This window comes from Cynocephalus volans, chromosome 8 (genome assembly GCF_027409185.1).
Source record: "Cynocephalus volans isolate mCynVol1 chromosome 8, mCynVol1.pri, whole genome shotgun sequence".
NCBI lineage: Eukaryota > Metazoa > Chordata > Mammalia > Dermoptera > Cynocephalidae > Cynocephalus > Cynocephalus volans.
In genome coordinates, this window is record NC_084467.1 from 88257433 (window position 1) to 88281090 (window position 23658).

Sequence of the window (23658 nt, forward strand, 5' to 3'; positions counted from 1 at the left end):
TCCTAAACTTTTTATTCAACTACACAATTACTGCTTCTTGCATGTCCCACAGGTGCATCAAATTTACTGTTATAACTGGAACTTAGGCTGGCCAGTTAACTCGGTTGGTTAGAGTGCCGCCTTGTAACACCAAAGTCAAAGGTTTGAATCCCCATACCTGCCAGTTGCCAAAAGCCAACAAAAAAACTGGAACTCATCTCCCCTTCTACACCTCAATATGCCCACCAAACCAGCATCAGTACTTCATTCCCTATATCAGCACCACCATCCCATCTATTTGCACTAACCAAAAATTGTGCGTCATCCCAAACTCCCTTTTCTCATCACTATTCAGTTATCAATTCTGTCTCCTACTTGTCTTTTATATATTTATCCTCTGCCTTCCATAACTAGGCCCCAAATTATTATAACTTTTTTACTTGCCATCCCCCAACCTGTCAGCCATGCTATTGCTTCTATGACCTTGCTATAGTTGATCTAATTACCATTTCCTAAACATCCACCATTGGATGGTGGTAAAAATTATTTCCTCTAACTGAAAACTGTCATTGCTTAGATTATACTCATTTTTCTTTCTTTCTTTTTTTTCTTTTTGGCGGTTGGCCAGTATGGGGATCTGAAGATTGTACTCATTTTTCAAAGTAACTGTTGCATTGAGTTGAACTAAATCTGCCTTTCAAGTCTAAAACTCTTCACAATTTAGTGAATTATAAAACCATGATTTCTATCACTATTGTTTCATTGTTTTTATTAACAGAATCGTGCTATTTGCCCTCTTCCCCTAATCTTGGTTTAATTTAAAGGCGTTCCTTCTTTAATTAAAAAAAAAAAAAAGTAGTTTAATTTTAAATTATCAGAGACTTATTGAAATCTATATACATCAAAACCTCACATGTTCACTGTTGGTTAAAATCTATGTTCTCTAAATTTTTATCTCTCGGTTAAATGTGTTTGTGCTATTTGTGGGTTGTAGAAAAAGAAAATGGCAGGGAAGGTCAGTTCATGCTCAAATTGACATGTATGGCAAGCTGGTAGGATGAAGTAGTGAAGCTTTAATAATATCTTCATTCACTTGGTTGTGCTTCAGGTGCTTGGCCAAAGAAATTATTTTCTGACTCCACTTAAAAGATTTTGAATATCTTTGCAACCTCTCTCTCCAAGTGCTTATCAGAATTATGAACAGAGTTTGATTTCACTTTTTTTCCTTCCTTCACATTGGTCAAGAGACCAGATTTTGACAGAAAAGGCAAGATGGAATGCAAAATCCATAAAGGAATTGATAGTAGATAGAAGTTAATTATATACACATTCTTCTACCAAAAAAGAATATTTAATCTGTTATATACAAATCTCATACCTGCTTTTCTCCGAGACTCCTGTATGTATGTGTGCATAAACTGAAGGCCAAATAATTCCCGATCCTCTTCATCTATGTTCTCACTGGGAGGAAGTGTTACTTCCAATTTCAGTGGGTTGTCTCTGAAGTTGACAAACCTAGCAGTTCACCAAAAAATAGTATTTTTATAGGTGCCATAGTCGTATACATTTATTTCCCTGGAGAAAGATCAAATGGTAATATACTAAATTACTTTTTTTAACTGGTTTTAGTAACTGAACAGCTTAGTGAGATATGATATAGCCCTGTTTCTTTCCTAGAAGAAAAAAATACTAGCTTTAGACAGCTTATTTTCAAAGCTTGTAAATGTAACTGTTAGTTCATAGAGTATACTTAATGTGATACTGTTTAACTTCTGAGAGCAGTTTTAATGCATCTTAAATATACAATGCTATGAACTTAGTTTCTACATATTTTATAGATCTGTGTCTTATTTATCATTGTAACTTCACCATCTACGCTAAGGCTAGTAGTTACTGAATAAGCGAATGAATGAATAATTTTGTTGTGGAAGTTTGGGTTTTGATGTATATTCTCTTGTCTTATTCTTACTGTCAGGAAATTAAATTTTGGAGGAAAAACACTTGAGGGAGTTCTGATAGTAATCAGTAAAAAGTTATATCTACTTTCTGTCAGTTACATAATTGTGTGTGTCTATTTGTAGTTATTAGAAAAATAATCACTATTTTTTATGCTTTTGGTTTTTATATTGCAAATGAAATTTGTTTGCAGTAGAAAGATAATTTTCATGAAAATGTCACCAACATAGGACATTTTTTTCCTCCTTGAAGGCTGGCCAGTACTGGCATTAAACCCTAGACTCTGGTGCTATCAGTATCATGCTCTAACTAACTGTGCTAACCAGCCAACCCTAGGACATTTCTTAAAGCTGATAAATCCCAGTACTGCTTTCATTTCAAGGTTTCTTTCTTGAATAATTTAGACCAGTGTTAACATAGTCCTATTTATCAAATTATAGAAATTTAACATTAACAAGGATTTTTAAAATATATCTATTTATGTAAATAAGAACCCAAATTTATTAATAGCAGTCTCTCTACTTTGTTCTGTGGCTACAAAGGAACATTTCAGTTTTGTGTCTACAACTTTTTACCTCAGATTCACCATTTTCTCCATGCATACTGGAATATCTTGCAGTTTATTGTTGCTAAGAACAATAGTACCCAGATTTTTCATATTGCTGATTGTTTCTGGCAAGCATACTATTTCATTCCGTTGCAGCCATAATGTATGCAGACTTTGCATTCTGAAGAATTAAAAGAGGTTTCTAATCACACATAATATGCAAACCCAAAAATCAAAAAAATGTCATCTTTTACAACATCTCCTGTAACCAGTATATACTGAATTAACTGACTTCACATTACCTAATTATGAGGGAAACTATGTCAGAGAGTTCATCTCTATAGTACAGCTCTCATATCATGTGGTAGAAATGAAATCAACATATTCTGTAATTTTTCACTGTATTCATAGGGTTTCTTAAGGAAAAACTGCTGTAAATGTTATCTAATCTGATTTAGAGTCCTAAGAGGAAAACTAGAAATTATTAATATGCCCTTTTAGGGCAAGCCCGTATGAATGCCGGTTAACAGCATGGACTGTGAGGCCAGGCTACCTAGGTTCAAATCCTAGCTTGCCCATTTACTGTAACATTGGGCAAGTTAGCTAAGATCTCTGTGCGTTAGTTTCCTCCTCTGTTAATAAAGTGCCTAGAAATACCTGGCATGCTGTAAGCAATGTTGTCATTCTTGTGGCATATTCTTGTTTATTACTTAAAGTCAGATAGCCAGTTTTTCCTCTCACAAAACCTTTTTACTTATTTGGAGTAAATGAAAATACTCTGTTAAAACAAACTAAACAGATCTATTGTGATTGATTACTTGTTTAGTTTGTTATTATTTTTCATAGATGGTTTCAAGACATTTCTCAGTAGCATAAAAAGTTGTTTATTTTACCTTTCAATAGTGTCAGGAAGTTGTTCTAGTCTGTTGCTTCCCATGTCCAGCCACTCAAGGGCAGGCATGTTTAACACAGCAGGAGGGATTGTAGTAAAGTTGTTCATACTCAAATCAAGGTGAGTAAGTTTTAACAGATTGCTGAGCTAAAGAGGAAAGCAAGGTTTTTCAAAATAAATGTCCACAATGTAAACTACTAGAAGATCCACACTGGTAAACAAGATATTTCACATCAAGGAGTATTCACATTACACTTGGGCTTTCCTTGGCCATAGTAAACACAAAATTAAAAATAAAAAATAAGCTAAATAACAAATTAAAAGTCATGCTAAATCTTCCAAAGTTCCAGGGTTTACAGAACCTGCCCAGCAAAAGCTTTTTTTTTCATATGAGTAAGCATCTATCGTCATGTTTTTCTTTCATCCAGTAGTTTAGAATTGTATGGGAAAACTCAAACTTCAAAATAATAGCCATCTTTATTGAACTTTGTGCCTGACAATTACATACATTATCTCAGTCATAGAATTTAATGCTTGGTAATTCTATTTTTAAAATTAAATAAGCAATCATAATTACTAAGAGTAATATAACAAACACCAGTGTGCTCAGCTTAAGAAAGAAAATGTATTGATAAACTGCACCCACTATATGCTTCTTCCTTCTTCCTCTTCAGAGGTAACACCTATCCAGAATTTGATGTCTGTCATTCCCATGCGTGCTTTTTATGTTTTTATTACTATACATAAATAATATGTTTCTATGTATTTCTAAATATAATTACTGTATCCATAAAATTTAATACTTTTATGGTTTTTTAAATTTAAAGATTATGATACCGTATTTATCTTTAACTTGTTTTTTTCTCTCAATATCAGTTTTTAAATGTGTTCACGTTGATGCTTAAAGCTCTAGTTTACTCAATGAAAAATATCTCTTTAGTTATCTGTGTTCCCCACTCCCAGTCTGAGGGAACTGTAAGTACATGATCCTCCACCAATGTACCCTTAAGTTAGTGAATAATTCTGACATCAACCGTACAAGGTGAGTGTCATTTTCTGTTTCCATTTTTGGATAAAATGGCTCAGATGGGTCATGTAAGTAGAAATGATAGAGCCATGATGTGAACTCAAGTTTTTGTGGACCTAATCCCACAAAATTTATTCCCTTTCCACATAACAGCTTAGTGAAAGTTTCAAGATATGATAATTTAGTTAACTTTTACAAAAAAAATTCTCCATTTAGCTAGGAAGGTTCTATGTTTTGTTTCTGTTTCAGGGCATGTTCAAATTCATTCTACAACTTTTGCACCACAAAAAAATATACACAAATACAGTGTTTTGTGGGTAGTACAAAAAAGCAGAAGGGTTCTGTCTAGTAGATGATGCTGTTTCTTTGGCTTTAGAATTTACGGCATGAATAAAACACTTTTTAAAATCTGTCATCAGACTTTTGAAATTTCCTAATGGTTCAGAATAGAGTATAAAAGATTGCTTTTACATTAACATAAATTTGTGTGTGTACAGCGTGTACAGTTTAGTGGCTCTGAGCTGTGTCTTCAATCGCTGGTTTCTCAGCAGTACTAGAACCTTTTAATTGTAGAAGATTGAAAAGATAATAGAGCTATTATAATTTAACAGTGCTAATTTTGCATATGTCAAAACAGATCTAGTTATGTAAAGTGTTGTGTCCAAGGCCGCACAGCTACATAGAGGTCACACTTTTGGAAATAAACAATTCTGGGCTAAAGATCACAGTTCAATATTTGTTCAGTATAACCTATTTTTTAAGTGAAAAAAATGTAAAGACTGGTTAATAGTGAAAGTTTCAAGCACAAATTCGTATTGCTTTTTAGTGACAGAGCCAGTCCTAGAAACAAAAATCACAAGAATTAGAAATTAAATATTTATTGGCCCTCTTGTATGTGTCCATGTGATCATCATTTTCATCGTATAAAGGGGCATACATTTCATTAAATGGAACTACAAAATATCTGTATACTATATTTTACTTGCAAAGGCAATAATTATTGCTGACATGTTTGGGGGAAAAAAAGTTTGAGATATTCATCAAAATAAAGGAAAAGGGAATAGTCTTTCTATTTTATTTTGTTTTATTATTTTCCTTAACTTTTAACTTGTAAAGTCATTGTTTTCAAGGCAGTGCACCATGGAAATTTTCTTTGCTGATTCTAAGAGCATTTAATGTGTTTGAAAAGAAATATAAATGTCTATATTTTTATATGATCAATTTAACCAATAACAAGACAATAACGAGACATCATACCAAATCAGAGTTCAAAAGTTTTCCAATCCCATTGCCTTGCTTTTACTTGATAGAGCCTAGGAAGCTAGCAAGAAACATATTTTCTAGAAGAATTCATGTTTTACACTTCCCTTCTATCTCAAAACTGATCACTCTATAAAAACCAACTGGTAAACAAGAGATTTTATATCACCACATTGTCTATACTTTATGATAATCATGTATTCATTCTAAAAGCACTTATTAATCACTATAACCCAGGTTCTGCTCTCAATTTTAAGAATATAAATAAAACTCATTCTGGCCTTCAAGGAGATCACAGGCTAGTCAACAAATATATCAGTATTGTGACAATACAATCGAAGTATCTTTCTCTTCATTATATTTATAATAATAGGAAATGGTTTTCACTAAAATTTTTTCTAAAATAAAATTCATAGCATTTCTTCATTAGTTTTATTTTTAACAATCATGCAATTGAGAAGTAAACTATTAGTAGATGAAAATAAAATCATAGGCATTTCTATCTTTCGGACCTCTTGTGGAAGATCACATATATCTCTGTTAACAGCCAGTTCTAGTTTCTCCAAACTGGCACAATTACTTAGTTCCTTGGGGACAGACTTGATTTTGTTGTAGCTAAGAATCAGTTCCTGAAGTCCAGTGAGCAGTCCTATTAAAAAATAATACACAATAGAGAGCAGATGAATATAAAATATTATTACGTATTACAGCATAAATTACTTGCCAGTATTATATTGGCAAATTCATATTTCTTACTTTACTCCCTTTTCCAGGTTTGTGTCCTGCCTCTTCAAACAAGGGACAAGTTTATCAGTGCTATAGGCATGCACACACACACACACACACACACACAAAAACCATTTTTATTGTTATATCCTGAGCAATTTTCTATTTAGGAATTCCTTTTTTTCCCCCCATTTGAGGAATCTTTCTATTTTTCTCTCTTGCTTTCAATCCATTCTCTTCTAAGAGAAATAGCTGAGCTAGCATTATTGCTTCAGGACAGAATAATAGTTCCAAAAAGACTTTTTTCACATCTTGAATCACCTCAGTAAATCCAGAAGCTTGGATCCCCTGGAAGCTTCAATTTAGATTAAATGTTTATAATATTCTCAAAACTCAGGGCTATATAAAGATGAGATCTTTAGTCCACGTATCAAAGGAATCTCAATAAAATGCATATCTGCAGCTGGATAAAATAGCACAGTAACAAAAGCAATCTTTCTTACCAATTCCTCGAGGTATCTCTGAAATTGTGTTTCGAGATAAATCTAACACAATGAGGTTCTGGAATCTTCCAATGAATTCAGGAATTTTTAACAAACCAGTTCTATGAAGCTGCCATTCCTGTAGCTGATTCAGTTTCAGTAGAGAAGAAGGAAGGGTCTAAATTCAAGTAAAAGAAATTACAGAATCACTATATATTACTTAAATTATTTTAGTATTATGCCACACTGAGGTGTGATATTCTTTGATTTGTAAAAGCACTTTGGAATATTTTCTTCCTTACTGTGTTACCTTTCCAAGTACCCTGTGCTACTTCTAAGTGTTAAGACCTTTACTTTCTTTTTTTCTTTTCTTTTCTTTTCTTTTTTTTTTTTTTTTGGCTAAACCTTCATAAACCCCAATCATAATAGAATAAACAAAAATAACATTTTGGTCAGTAGCGCACATACATAGAAGTATGTTCCTAAAGATTCTGTTGTATTAGGCTTTCCTGGAGTACATATGCTATTGAAAATGAGAATATCCAAAAAATCATTTTAATCAGTAATTCAAACTTCCAACCCAGCCACAACCAGGCACACCACCGCCACTCTGGGCTTCCACAGGGCTCCTGAGGCAGGAGCTGGGGTAAGCTGAAACCAGCCACAACCAGGTAAACAGCACACCAAAACACCACTGCCATACCGGTAGCCCACCATAGTCACCACAATTACCATGGCTGCCACAAAAGCATCTAGTCGCTGTAGCAATAGTCACAGCCACCATGCAGATGGCATGCCAGGCACTCGATTGCATTGATACAAGGACAGTCACCAGCAGTGACAAAAAAAAAAAAAGAGTTCCTCTCTCTCCACAAAGCACACTCCAGAGTGATAGAAAAAGCATCTGCTCTATGATAATAGTGGGGACCTGAACACACCTCTCTCAGTACCAGACAGATCATATAGGAAACAAATCAACAGAAGAACAGTTAATCTATCAGAAGGAGAGAACAAATCAATGGTTATTAGAGGGGGGAGGAAAAGGGAGAGAAAATGGATAAGGGGCATAAAGAATATGATTTGTAATAATGAATATACTAATAAAAATAATAATTCAAACTTCCCTTCTACTTCTGTTTTTAAGTATTTTATCAGTTTTCTTAGGATTTTTTTTAATTTAATTTTTTCATTGTACATGTTTATGGGGTACAGTTTGTTATTTCCGTACATGCATATATTGTATAATGATCCAATCAGAATAGTTAGCATATCTATCACCCAAACAGTTAACATTTCTTTGTGGTTATAACATTTAAAATCCTCTTTTCTGGCTATCATGAAATATACAATACCACATTATTAGCTATCGTCACCCTCTAGCACCAGAACTTATTCTTCCTATCTAACTGTAACTTTGTACTATTCTACCAACCTTTCTCTTTTCCCTCTTCCCGCTCCCTTTCCCTGCCTCTAGTAATCACTATTTTACTATTTCCTTTTTTCTTTTTTTTTCTGTTTTCTTGGACCGACCCCTCCTCCTGCAACCAGGCAAGGAGCATGCCAAAAATACCACTTCTATGTGGGTGGCCCACATTAGACAGCTGCCACAATAACAACAGCTGCCACAAAAGCGGCTATAAGCCACAACCACTGTGCAGATGGCCCGCCAGCCACTCGAGTGCATCATCACAAGGAGAGTTACCAGTGGAGACCAAAGAAAAGAAGAGGATGTCTCTCTCTACAAAACCCATTCCAGAGTGACAGAAGAAGCATCTGCTCTATGATAATATTGGGGGTCCTGAACATACCTCCCAGCATTGGACAGATCATCTAGGCAACAAATGAACAGAGTAACCGTTAACTCGTTCAGAGGAGAAGAAATCTAGGGTTATCAGAGGTGGGAGGGAGGAGGAAGAAGAGGATAGGAAGAGTTGGACAAGGGGCATAAAGAATAAGTATGATTTGTAATAATATATATGCTAATAATATTGATTTGATCAACATACATCAATGTTGAACCCCAAAATATGTATAACCAATTAGGATTCAATAAAAATAATTTTTTCTTAATTGGCCTATGATAATTGTATATATTTATGAAGAACAATTTGGTACTTGGGTACATTTATACTGTGTGCAATGATCATATCAGGGCACTCAGTATATCCCTGACCTCAAACATTAATCACCTCTTAGTACTGGAAACATTCAACACCCTCTCAACTAGCTACTCAAAGCAAAGAGGACATTTTTTTTTTTAATTTAAGGACTTTAAGAGTTTCAGCTATTCTGAACTCTATGCCTTTTCCCTTTCAGACTAAAATAGCCAAAAGAGAAAATAAAGGAGCTAACCCCCTAGCTAAATATATCTATATGCATGAAAATAAGCAATGACCCAAGGGTTAGAAGCCCTTATAAAAATTAAAGTATGCATAATGTAATTAAGCAACTGTGTGTCTGTGTGTGTGTATGTATGTGAGGGAGAGAGAGAGAATATGAATTAAGTGGTAGACCTAACAAAAAAATTAATATCTAGTTCCATTTTATGAAGTTTTAACTGAGCGTTTCCTTTGAAAAGCTATACGATTTTTATTAGGCAGATGGTCATGTTTTTTAAAGAAAAAGAAATTGCTTATTAGAAGGATCAGTAGGAAAATATCACAAATGACTTAAGTTTAAGTAGGACTGAACAAAATTGAGTGAATTTTTGCAAAAAAAAATTGTGAAGTATGTTTCTTTTCAGTTGTTTGTGTTGCCCAAATTCATTTGGTATATTACTAAAATTAGAATTTATAACTATTCCAATCTTAATTACATACTCTCAAAATTGTTCTTTCAACTGTCCCACAAAATGTGAAATATTGAAAATCAAATATACTTCTATAAAGCTTACCTTCCATTCCTCATTTTCTATCTTCAAAACAACTCTTCCATCTACCATGGTGACCTTTTCTTTTAGCTTGGTTAAGCTTACTCTTTCTTCCCAGATACGCACTAGCCTAGGAGACCAGGAAATCATCTTAACTCTATAGATAATGACATAGGTAGCATTCACTTTTACATATATATAAATATATATGGATATATAGAGATATATAGATATAATGACCCATCAAAAACCACCATTTGATCAATGGTATCAGAAAATCAAACAAGCATTTATATTGTGAGAATTATTAATATTAGTGCCACAAATGCCCTGTTTTTAAGTTTTTGAAAAGCATAGCTCTCCATAGATTTTAACAATAGCTTTATTGATATATAGTTCACATGCCATAAAATTCACCCTTTTAAAGTATACAATTCAGTGGTTTGGGTTATATTCACAGAGTTATGCATCTATCACCACTGGCTAATTCCAAAAACATTTCCTCACTCAAAAAAGAAACTCCATACCCATTTGCAGTCACTCCTCTTTTCCACCTCCTCTATCCCCTAGCAATCACTAATCTACTTTTTGTCTCTGTGTATTTGCCCATTCTGAGCATTTCGTATAAAGTGGAACATACAGTATGTGATCTTTTGTGTCTGGCTTCTTTCTCTTAGTACAGTTTTATTCAAAGTTTATCCATGCTGTAGCTCGTATCAGTACTTCATTCTGTCTTATGGAAAAATGATTCGATTGTATGGATCTACCACATTTTGTTTATTCGTTCATCAGTTGATGGACATTTGAGTTAATTCCACTTTTTGAAAAATAAAATAAAATTTAAGAATTCCACCTTTTGGCTATTTTAAATAGTGCTGCTATGAACATTTGTGTACAAGATTTTATGTAACATTCTCTTAGGCATATTCCTAGGAGTAGAATTGCAGAGTCATATGGTAACTCTATGCTCAACTTTTTTAGGAACTGACAAATTTTCCAAAGTGACTGCACCATTTTACATCCCCAACAGCAGTTAATCAGGGTTCAAATTTTCTCCATCTTTGCCAATATTTGTTATTGTTCGTCTTTTTCATTATAGCCATCTAGTGCGTGTGAATAGCATCTCATTGTGAGTTTGACTTACATTTTCCTGATGAGTAATCCACAGATATTTACTAAGGTTTTAAATGGCTTGAAAACAATACAGTTCAGGCTGGCTGGTTAGCTCACTTGGGTGAGCATGGTACCAGTAACACCAGGGTCAAAGGTTCAGACCCCCTTACCAGCAGTTCAACTTCAGAGTTAAATTGCATATTACTATGTGCCAATTTTATCCAGACTTCATTTTTCAAATATAAAAATGTATAAAATCATTCTGGAGCACTTTCCTATTAATTTTTGATCCATTGCAAACATACATAATAATATCAAACTATAAAAATGACTAGCAAAAGGTTGCAAAAAGTTTTCTATTTCCTAGGAAATTTTTCATGTATGAAAAAATAGTTTAGAATTGAAATTTTTGCAATTGTAGCCTATTAGAATGATACATAATAAAAAAACATAAGCAGTCATCAAAGAATGAAGTTTAATTAATTTGAATATTTATTTGCCAAAAATCTCCTGACAACTGAAAGTTAATATATATTCTTAGCAGTTTTGCATATTAACTGATCTTCAGTGAGGATTTTATTTTAATGAACATAAAACCAAAAGAAAAGTGTAACATTTGCTGTCTTTCTGTGTTTGGATTTGCAAAATACTTCTCATAGAACTATATTTTAATCTGTCACTTGCCTGAAATTTAACTAATCTGCTAACAAGTGTTTTGTGGCAATGGGCTATGTGTGGGCTTCTAATCTGAATAGCTAAACTTCCAATAGCTGTGTTTAACTGAGATGAAATGTGTAATGTCTACTATTCAATTATATCACTTTTTATAAAAATAGAACTATTCAAGCAATAGACTTAATGGTTATCAATTACTTTTTACTCACAAAGATAAATGAAATTCAGAGCAAGATTTAATGACAAGTAGAAGTGGGTATCTTATTTCTTAACCATTAACTTCAGTTAAAGAATTCATCAAGCAGGCAATATATGCCAAATACTGTATTAGACATTGGAGATACAAAAAGCTCTGTCCTTAATGAGTTTACCCAGGCTAACTATTATCAGACAAGTCTGTTTCCATCTCTATAATTATTTTTTTCTGGCTCTATATTTTATGATCTAAGTCCAGAATGTACCATTTATTAATTTAGTGACCTTGGACAAGACATGTCACCTCTATAGGCCTTGCCTATAAAATGTCGGGTTTGAATTAAATACTGTTATCTCTTTCAGCTCTAATATTCTATAATCCCTACACTGCTTGTTTTAAGCTTGATGATGCTCTTTCACATCTTAAATAGAAATTTTCTAATTCCTCTAAAACCTTTTTATTGTAGAATAAAGCCTGTCTCAGATATTTTCACACCAACTCTTGCCTAAGTGTTTAATTTCTTTAAGGCAGCTTGGCATCAAAAGGCAAAGAGGACAATTTCTGTTTAAACTGTAGGCTTTTTTTTTCTTTGCTAAAGCTTTAGCCACATTTAGCTGACAGAAGAGCATTAGATTACATTCGAACCCTTCTTACCCCTTGCCTGTGTACAGACCACTTTCAGATCTGCTGCTTCTTTTGACTACTTCCTTGCCACTCAGTGTGACTTGTAGACCAGCAGCATCACCATCTCCTGGGAGCTTGTTAGAAATCCAAACTCTCAGTCCTACTCCAGACTGGCTAACCTGGAATGTGTGTTAAGCCTACCCAGGCAAGTTTGAGAGGCACTGTTCTGCTTCAGAGAATAAAAAGTAAGGACATTTCTTTGGGTTACCTCTGGTCAGTTTAAAAATTCTTTGATTTCTCCAATTAGCCTTTTTTTCCCAGCACCCAGCTTCTCTGTCTCACTCTAAAAGATCTGTCAGATTCTTACCATTTTGAATCAGTTATGGTTGTTTATGTATTAAACTATTTCTTTAGTAATACTACAGATTTTAAGTTTAAACTTTGACCTAGATAGTTTACTTTTGAAGTGTCTTGGACTTAATTTTAGCCATAAACCAAGTTTTATAATGCTATAAAATGATTTTATACTGAAATAGTTTTAAGATTAAGAGAAAGGAGCTTTTCTGAGAAAAGCTACATTTCACAGACTCCATGTAAACTTTCTAAAACTAGAAACTGATTTTGGTCTAGGTATGACAAAAGAGAGTAATTCCCCCTCACCCCCTATTTCTTAAACAATCTTTGACTTTTTTCCTCAAAGGTTGTCACGAAGCTCCACAAATTCTACTTCTAATCTTAATGATCATAGAGGTGTGTGTAACTTTTGCAAACCACATTTTACTAAGAGATAGTCCTCCCTTCTAATCACATTATAGTCATGAAGCCAAAAAAGAAGAGGCAATAAGGACAGTAATGCACACTTATTACTCTTAAACAGAGAGAACTTGAAGCTGCTGAATTGAAATGATCCTTAACTAGTGACAAAGAATCCCTCCTTTGACCAAAACTTTAGACATGCTCCTCTGAGTCCTCTGCCAGACTAGGTCTGACTTTGGGCTTCCCTTTCTATCCTTGTAGAATCCAGTTTGAGCAATAATCCTAAGTCAGTTTAGCGAAAATCTCCCTCCCTTGTATCTACCCACTCTCCAGCAATAATTCTGTCAAGTCATTTTAGCTAGAAACCCCTTTATCCTTGATGTTTCCTCTTAGTAATTTTCCATCCACTGACCCCCACCCAGCTTTTTGATTTTAAATCCCCACTTGTCCTTGTTGGAGTGGAGTTGAGTTCAATCTTTCTCTCTCACTGCAGGACTTCTTGCAGTGGTCCTTATACCAATCACCAATGACCCCCCCATGAATAAAGTCTGCCTTTTAACATCTTTAGCAAGTGTTTGGATTTTTTTTTCTTTCAAAACTAGATACGAGGGTACTTCAAAAAGTTCATGGAAAGGGACGGCCCGTGGCTCACTTGGGAGAGTGTGGTGCTGACAACACCAAGTCAAAGATCAAGATCCCCTTACCGGTCATCTTTAAAAAAAAAAAAAAAGTTCATGGAAAGATTCATATTCTTTTAATTCTTTTTTTCCATGTACCTGTAATAGGTGAAATTTAGGGGTTTATAATCAAGTCATGATTCCTGACTACTGTTAAAATTATTTCAATTTTTAAAAATTTATTTTAAAAAAAGGATTTAGAGTACTCTAGAGTCAAGTTTATCATAATTGTATAATATAAACAAAATAAGTTTCATAAGAGTAGCTTTATATGTAAAGGGCCCATCTAGGGAAATGTAACACCTGAGGTGAACGTAATGCTTCCTGAGTCAGATTGCTTGGATGCGATCTTTGACAAGTTATTTAGGCCTTTCCATCAGGTTTTTCATCTTTAAAATGGAGAAAATAATAAATAGCACCTAGATGTGGCAGAGGCTACTCATCACTCCTCAATATCTGTTACTCCTCTTCTTCCTCCATAACAGGCCCTCTAAATTTCACTGGGCACAAGACCTCATTTAGCCGTCCTCTCTTGCAGCTAGAAATGGGTTATGTGAAGTTTTGGCTTCATTTAATTCTCAACCAGGTGTTCATTTTACTTTGCTTGACAATATCAAAGAGGCAGAGGAAATGAGAGCCACACTATTTAAGTATAGCCCAAATCAGGGAATCAGGTGATCCACAGATGCCCTGGCTAGAACTCACAGCTATTCAAATAGATGGAAATCTATAATACCATCTACTTTCAGATGTTGTTTTACATGCTAGGGGATGTAATGCTAAACAAACAATCCTGAAAAGTAGACTAAATGATACTAATCAAACTCTGATGAACGTAAAACAGTCCTGTAAGAGCATAGGATAACTACTATTTTTACATACAGACACTTGTATTTTTTGTGACTCCCATCACATTGCCACATTTAATTGAGCCATTTGTTTTCTTTAAGTATATTTAGAGTTTTCAGTAAATAAAAATCTCTACCAAATTCAATAATAAAGCACTAAATAAAAGCTCTTTTTTATAATGATGACGTTACAAATTTTCACTAATTCAAACTGATACGTTATAGCATACTTGTGTTGAAATTCCTTCTCTCTCTTCAGGTCTTCATTGTGTTTCTTTATTCTTTTTTCCCAAACTTCCTTTACAGCATTGACGCTCCCAGTACAAACCACATTTTCTGTCATGATTCCTCCACATTGTCAAAGAGTTACCAACTTCATTATGTTCTAAACAGCTGAATCACAGATGACATCTCAGAAAGGACCTAATGGTACCAGAGGAAAAAAAAGCAATGTGCTTCAGATTGTTCATAATAATTATAAATACTAATATTTATTAAACACTTGCTATTTCCAAAAACTATTTTATATACCTTACATACCATATCTCACTTAAAAATCCTCATAAAAATACTGCAATATGTGTACTTTTATTGTCTTTAATATACAGGTGAGAAAACTGAGTCTTAAAGAAGGTAAAACAATTTGCTGATGTGTGGTAGAGGTGGGAATTGATGCCAAGTCTATTTCCTTTGTTACTAAGTAATTCACAATAATGGGAAATGTCCAATTATTGGAAAATGGTTAAACAAAATAAGACTGGCATCTTGGGATATCTATCTAACTGGAGTGCTATATGCACAAGCTGGGATATAGTTAAGTGACATCATACTGAGATCATTTGCTCTTGTGTAAAATAAATTGCAAAAGGATAAATGCAGTATTGAGGATTGTGACCTGAATCTTAGAAATGAGAGGAAAATAAAAATAGGAGAATGGTTATGTAAGTTATGGTAAATCTACTTGATGGAATGTCCTACAGCCTTACAAATAATAATATTAATTTTTCTCCAAGCTAGCAATAATCAAAGAATTTGATTCACAATTATTTATTTGAATGATTACCTTCCAAATTCAGGAAGACTAAGATGTTCACCATCAACTTTTATTCAACATTATATTGGAAAGCTATGATGCAAGGAAAGTAAATAGAAAGGTATAAAATTGGAAAAGGAAGAAATGAAATTTGCAGCAGCATAGGGAAACAGGTACTTTCATACACTAATGGTAGCAATATGTATTGTTGTATTCTCTATGGAGAGAAATTTGGTAATATCTATCAAACTCACAAATGCACATTCACACTTCTAGGTATTTATACTTCAGATATTTTCAAATGTAAAATAACATATTGCAAACTTATTCATTGTTTTTTTTTAATAACAGCAAAATATTGGAAAAAACCTAACGTTCCATCAGCAAATTATAGTACACCTATATCATGGGAAATTATATAGGTCCATAAAAAAGGAAAACCATTTTATATACTGATATGCCATAATCTCCAAAATATATGCCTACACCATAATTTATCCATTGTAATTATTGTGGATATTTGAATCCCATATTTTTGCTATTATGAGCAATATTGTTTCTAAAGTTCTTGTTCTTATCTTCTTGGTGCTCAAATAAATGGAATTATTTATATTGGGTATATATCTGGGATTAGACTTGCTGGCTCATAAGGTATATGAATGTTCCAATTAACAAGTGTGCTAAATTGTTTTCCAAAGTGATTGTGCAGCATATGTACTTCACAGGGCCTGGTTTTCCAAAGCCTTGCAGTTTCAAATATCGACCTTACAGAGGACTGGAAATTTCCCTCAGGCTCTAAGTCTCTATTGCAAGATAAGAATTGTGGCACAGCAGGTTGCTGGCTCAAAGACAGACTAGTTACTGATTGTTATGTAAAGATACTGAGAAATTGCTGTAAGAAGGAATGTTTGCTAAGATCAAACTGTTGCTGATAGGACCACTTAATTGCCTTACCCCAATGTCATCTGGCCTGTTTCACTGAAAGTTACCAGCCTATACTGTTAAACTATAACCCCACCTTTGTCTCTTCCTGTAACTTCCTGGTCTGGAAAATAAATGCAGGAAGAGAACCCCAATTTGGCATTAATTTCCCAAGGAAGGGATCCCTCTCTCTTGAGGGTTCCTGCAGGAGATTAACCACTTCGGGGCCTCTCACTGCTCAGAAGACATGGGTTTTGAGCAATCTTTTGCATGTCCATTACCCAGGGGAAGTGGGGTGACAAATCTGTGGGGGCAAAGCAACACAAAGCAACATTGGCTCATTAGGTATGTGAATGTTCCAATTAACAAGCATGCCAAATTGTTTTCCAAAGTGATTGTGCCTATTTATACTGCTACTCCCACTATATAATGGTTCTCATTGTTGTATGTCCTCATCAACACACTACTGTATAAAATGATGTCCCGTGTGTTCATAATTTGTACTTTCCTGATTACTAAATGTTCCAAGTTGATATACAAAGATTGTCCTATTAAATAAGAGACAAAATTCTGAGGGTTGTTTGTAAGTGGTACACCTAAAAAATAAAAATAGGGAAAAGTGGACAGTAGAATAGAAAAAGATCCATTCTAGGTATATTCCCAAGAGAAATAAAAACATATGTTTTCAAAAAACTTGTACATGAATGCTGATAGCAACATTATTCATAATAGCCAAAAAGTGGAAACAACATAAATAGCCATCTACAGATGAATGGGTAAACAAAATGTGGTATATCTATACAATGGAGTATTTTAGGCCATAAAAAGGAATGAAATACGAATACATGCTACAGAATGGGTAAACCTTGAATAAAATTATGCTAAGCCAGACACAAAAGACCACATATTTATGATACCATTTATATGAAATGTTCAGAATAGGCAAATCCATAGATACAAAAAGTAGACTAATGGTATCCAGGGGCTTTGCAGAGGGGGAAATAAGGAGTGACTGCTAGCTCTACATTTTCTTTTTTGAATGATGAAGGTGTTTTGGGTAGATAGTGATGATTGTACAACTCTGTGAATATACTAAAAACCACTGTATTGTACACTTTAAAAGAGAGAATTATGTATGTGAATTATATTTTAATTAAAATTTTTCACAATTGTAAAAGATATATCATGTAAATGCTAATCAAAAGAAAGCTAGTATACATATAGTAATAGCAGGCAAAATGGACTTTAGGCACAAATGTATTACACGTATAAAGGATCACATCATAATAAAAGACTTAATTCACAAGAAATATATAACAACCTTAATTGTATGTCCCTAATAACATGGCTTCAAAATATATGAGGCAAATTTAGTGGGGAAAAACAGGAAAAATCAAGAAATCTGGAAACAAAGTGGTAGATTTTAACCATTTTCTTAGCAGTTGATTGAACAAGCAGTTTAAAACTTAGGGAGAATACTGAATATTTGAACTACACAATGAATAAACTTGGCCTGAATGATATATATAGAATACTACGTCCCACAGAATACATATTGTTTTCAAGAATATGTGGGACAATCACTAAAATAAAATCATATGCTGGGCCATAGATCAAGTGTCAACCAATTTCAAAGGACTAAAGTAGCACAAAGTGGTTTTTTTTCTTTCAGTTTTTCCTAATCAAAATGTAAACTTGCTAAAAATCAATAATGAAAACACACCTGGAGAAAAACCCATATTATTTCAATTAGTAAATACACTTCTAAATAACCTATGGTCAAAGAAGCTATCATAGCGAAAATAGGAAAACATTTTGATCTGAATTATAACAATACCACAAATCAAAATGTATGGAATACGGGTTGTGTAGTACCTAGAGAGAAATTTATAACCTTAAGTTTATGTACATTTTAGAATAAATGAGGCTAAACATTTTACAAACATTTCAAGAAGTTAGACAAAGAAAGCAAAACAAATCCAAAGAAAGCAAAAGGAACAAAATAATAAAGATAAGAGCATACATCTATAAAATAAAACATGATACAATAAAATATAATAATAATCTAAAATCTCTCCACAAAGAAAACACGAGGCCTACTGATAACTTCAATGGCAAATTCTACCAAATATTCAAGGGAAAAAAATTAACACTAATCTTAGTATAAATGCTTCCAGAGAATAGAAAATAAGAGAATACTCCCCGATTCAGATTATGAGATTAACATAACCTTGATGCCAAACTAAGAATAGTAGTTCTAGAAAGAAAAATAACAGACTACTCTCACTAATAACTAAGTTAATCTTAAATCATATATTAGAAAACCAAACCTGGCTGTATAAAAAAGAAAAATACATCCATAGCCACATTGGGCTTATTCCAGAGACTCAGGTTTGCTGAGGAATTGATTGATATTCTAAATTAATACATAAGAGAAGAAAAAACATGATCATGCCAATAGATGTAGAAAATCATTAGGTAAAACTTAATAGGGAAGCTGGTTAGCTCAGTTGGTTAGAGTGCAGACTTATAATATCAAGGTCATGGTTCAGATCCCTGTACTGGCCAGCTGCCAAAAAAAACCAAAACAACATAATATATATCATGATTAAAAACAACTCTTAGAAAACTGTAAATGGAAAGTAATTTCTTTAACACAAGAAACTGTATCTACTAAAAACCTGCATCAATCATACATAATAGTGTAACACTGAAATCCTTTCGTTTGAAATTGGAAAGACAAAGATGCCTGCTTTCAGTACTTCGATTCAACATCATGTAACAGTTGTACCCACTATATTAAAGCAAGAAAAAGAAAATAAAAGGCATAAAGTATGCAAAGGAAAAAACAAAAGGACTTTTTCATGGGTGCAAAATCAAGAGAATCTTTAGCAAAACACAGAATAATTAAGAATGTTAAGCAAGATTGATGGAAAGTTAATATTTTAAAAAATCAATTCTGAATCTACATTCCAGCAGAAAACGAATATTAAATTCTTTAAAGGATACCATTTTCAATAGCATAAAAAATTAAGTTCTTAAGAATAAACAGGATAGGTAAGACCTCTACACAGAAAAAGAAAAACAGTGAAATTAAAGAAGACCTAAATAAATGAAGTGATATACATTATATTCATTGATTAGAAGACCCAATACTAAAAAAATGTCAATTATCCCCGTATTAATTGATCCCCAATCAATCTCAGTAAAAATCCCATTTGGAAAGGGAGGTGGGCAACTTGTCAATCAGATTCTAATATTGAATGACAATTCTAAGGATACAAAATAGTCAAGTTGCCCTTGCCAAAAAACACCTAGAGTGGGAGGATTTATTCTACGTCTATCAGGATCTCTTAAAAGCTACCGTAGTAGTTAGTGTTATACTGGTGCAGTAGACAAACAGATCAATGTAGCTGAATGAGGAACTCCAGAAACAGATTCATACATACACTGGCACTGCCGAAAAATGTGGGAATGATTTTTTTAAAAAGAAGTTATACTGGGACAGTTGAATATCCATATGTAACCAAAATTAATTCCAGGTAGACTATAGTCCTACAAGTGAAACTGAAAGTAGAAAAAAATAAAGATTTGGGGAGACAATATAAGACTTATCTTCATGTCCTTAAAGTAGGTAACGTTTTTTAAAACAACACAAATATATCCATAAAGGAAGAGACTGATAAATTGAACTACTTTAAAATTAAGATCTTTATTGAAAGCCATTATTAAGAGAATAAAAAGAATACCATGTAGTGGGGGAAGATATTAGCAACACATGTAACCACCAGTGGGCTGTATCTAGAATATATAAAGAATTCTAAAAATCAACTAAAAAAAATCCATGCACAGGTGGGTAGATCAAAAAATTTTTTTTAAGATTTTTAAAAACCAACTAAAAAAAGACAACAATTAACAAGTAATTTTCTTTCTTTCTTTTTTTTGGTGGGTATCTGGTACAGAGATCCAAACTCTTGACCTTGGTGTTATCAGCCCCATGCTCTCCCAAGTGAGCTAAGCAGCCATCCCACAAAACATATGTGAATTAAAACCGTAAGATACCAATGCACAACTATCAGAATGGCTAAAATTAAAGAGACTGACTATACCACGTGTTGGTGAGAACTTGAGTAACAGAAATGCTCACACACTGCTGGTGTATTGGTAGAGTTGTAAATTAGTGCAACTACTGAAGAATAGAATTCTTATCAACCTACTAATATTGAAGATATGCACAGCTTATAACCCAGCAATTCCACTCAAACATATAGACCTCACAAACAGGAAGGGTATGTGTCCACCAGAAGAAACGAACAAGAATGTTCCCAGCAATGTTTTTCGAAGTAGTTAAAAAACTAAAAGTAAAATACATTTTTAAAAACAACAAAAATATCCACCCTATGAATTACACAAATAGCTAGAATTAAGGGGGATGGGAGGGAAAGCGGTGTGACATTGGAAATATGGTGAAAGAGATGAAATCTCTTCTCCCAATAAGCAAAAAGGAAGGCAGTCAAAAACTGTTTTGAGGAAGACTCTGTACAAGAAAGCCACAGTCCATATAAAGCCATCAAAATGTGACATGATTTTTAGCAATTATTGAAGTATAGGAAAGGAGAGTCTATTTTAACATTCTTCTTTGGCACAATGAGTGTGACATTGATACCGAGAAGGAAATGCTGGCTCTGCAGAAAACAGTAATTACAGTCAGGACACTAATAAAGGCTATGTGTTCGTCTTCAACTTTTTAAATAAATCAACCTATAAAAAAGCAAAGAAGACTTATTTATGGTTACAGAACAGAAAATAAATGTCATACATCTTGAAAATATAAAAATAAGAGTATTTTTAGCAGAATGTGGCAGAGGGAATAGGGGAGAAGTAGAGGGTGGGAAAACAATATCCACACCTTCAGAGTGGCGGATCTAGTAGATCTGTCTGTACATGACAGAATCAGAAGTAGAGATTTCAGTATTTGTTTAAAGTTATAAAGGAAATCAAGAGAGTAACTAAAAATAGGAATAGAACTCTGTGGGGGCTATAAGGGAACTTCATCATCATCTCTCACAATGAAGCTCCATCCATAGATAATGTCTGAAGCTGATAAGAAATAGCATGTAACTGCCTTTGAAAAAGAAAGAAAAAATGGAGATAACCACTGAAAAGTAAATCCCAAAGTAGTTCAAATGGTTACTTCTAGGTAGCAGGATTGGTAATAGAGAGGAATGGGATAGAGAAAATTGCTTTTCATTAAAATATTGCTCTTCTAAATCACTAATTTTTTAAACTAAAGCTACGCAGTACGTGTGTGTGTGTGTGTGTGTGTGTGTGTGTGTGTGTGTGGAACAGACAAAGGGAGAAGAACTGTTATCACAGAAGAAAAAAGTTTAAAACTTCAAGACTGACATATAATTGGTAATATGCAGAAAATTGTTAGGAGGGGGTCTGCATTTCTAATACATGCAGAATGTACTTAGGAGCAGGATGTACTTAGGAACAGAATGAGAGATCTTTTGCCATCAAGAAACCGTAGGGTACATGTGCTGGTAATCCGACTACTGGGCTTGTTAGCACAGCCAACCTACAATTTATTGTCTCAGATTGTAGCAAGTTTGAAGTATTTGCTAAATACTTTAAATAATCAATATCAAATAAAAAATATTTTTTAAATCCTAAATATCCACATGTATGTGTATTTTACTAGACTTATGAGGGTACTTCAAAAAGTTCGTGGAAAAACAGAATTAAAAGATAATTCAAATCTTTCCATGAACTTTTTGAAGTACCCTCATATAAAACCATTCATGTGCTAATTCATTTCCCCATTTACCATTAAACTTTGGCCATCCATCAGTTTTTCTATAATGACCATTTTGCCTTAGAGAAAAACAAGTCAATAATGATGTCTGCACAAGAGTCTCTGCCTCCAGCGGAGGACTGTGGTCTTTACCTTGATTATTACCGTAGTAGAAAAGCACATAGCAAGGCAGTGAGATAAGCACAGCAAGGACATGATTGGGAGAGTTGGCTTCCCAAAGTAAAACAAAAGCAAAAGAAATACAATCTCAGAAGAAATGATTCTTACCTATAGGGAAATACGTCTTCCAAAGGAGGACATGAGTGACTATGAACCCAAAAAAGGACTTTAATTTCAATTCCAAGTTTGGTTGTGCATTCCAGCAAATACAGACATAGTAAAGGCATCATCAGTAATCTATTCATATGTGAAGAACGAGGAAAAAATGTTTTTGAAAAATACTTACCATTGTTGCTGGATGCCAAAGTTGACATGCCCAAAGTTAGTGATTATCAGCTAACAGTTGAATGCAGGGGGAGTTTTTTTGCAGTGTGGTTCCAAATGATTAAAATCCTCAGTCAAGCTGTAACCAAGTGAAATGTAATGTCAGCCTAGTTCTAATTTTAGTTCATGGACAAAGCTGAGAATAGCAAGAATCACATGGGCTTCTGTGCAAAGGATCAACTGATAATGTATGTGAGGGCATTCTATAAACTGCAAAATGCTGTACTACAGACATTATAAAGCTATCAGCCATAACTATCTCTAAATGCCTGAAAAATAAATCCTATTGAAAGTCCTTCCACTTTTCTTGACTTACACATTTGAAGTATTTAATAGACTCTAATGAATCTATTCCAAGCAGAGAAACTTGGAAGTAGGCTGATGTATGGCATAATAAAAACCCTAGCTAGTAAACCGTAGATCTGCAAATATTTGAACTAAAGGCACAGATGCTTCAGAAAAAAGAAAAATGAACATGTGGATAAGTGTGGGTAACAGAGGAACCCCAAACTTCTGCTGCATCCAGGTTTCAAATTGAATTCTCTCTAAACTTTTTATCTCTTCAGCTTTCATGGATAAGACTTAATTCTAGGTTCTTAAAAAAAATTATGTTTTTTTAAAAATTTGTAATATATGTACATGGAACAAAATTTAAAAGATAATGAATCTCCCCCCATCTCTGCCTCCAGCCATTTAGTTCTCTTCTCTGAAGGCAATCACTACTGCCAGTTAGTTGTGTACCCTTCCAAAGATGGTCTGTGAATTTACAAGCATAA

The 23658-nt window shown here is 33.7% G+C and overlaps 1 protein-coding gene across 1 annotated transcript in view; it reads right to left on the reverse strand.

The window, feature by feature from the left end:
• LRRC39 (leucine rich repeat containing 39) overlaps window positions 1–22978 on the reverse strand; it is a 26071-nt gene extending 3093 nt beyond the window's left edge. Inside the window, exons 1-8 of the mRNA XM_063104565.1 lie at window positions 22845–22978; window positions 14858–15050; window positions 9763–9868; window positions 6891–7047; window positions 6174–6310; window positions 3376–3521; window positions 2511–2663; window positions 1358–1494 (exon numbers count right to left, since the gene is read on the reverse strand). Coding sequence (XP_062960635.1) covers window positions 1358–1494; window positions 2511–2663; window positions 3376–3521; window positions 6174–6310; window positions 6891–7047; window positions 9763–9868; window positions 14858–14970 — 949 coding nt within the window. The 5' untranslated portion in view covers window positions 14971–15050; window positions 22845–22978. The remainder of the gene's footprint in view (window positions 1–1357; window positions 1495–2510; window positions 2664–3375; window positions 3522–6173; window positions 6311–6890; window positions 7048–9762; window positions 9869–14857; window positions 15051–22844) is intronic.
• Window positions 22979–23658: the final 680 nt, after the last annotated feature.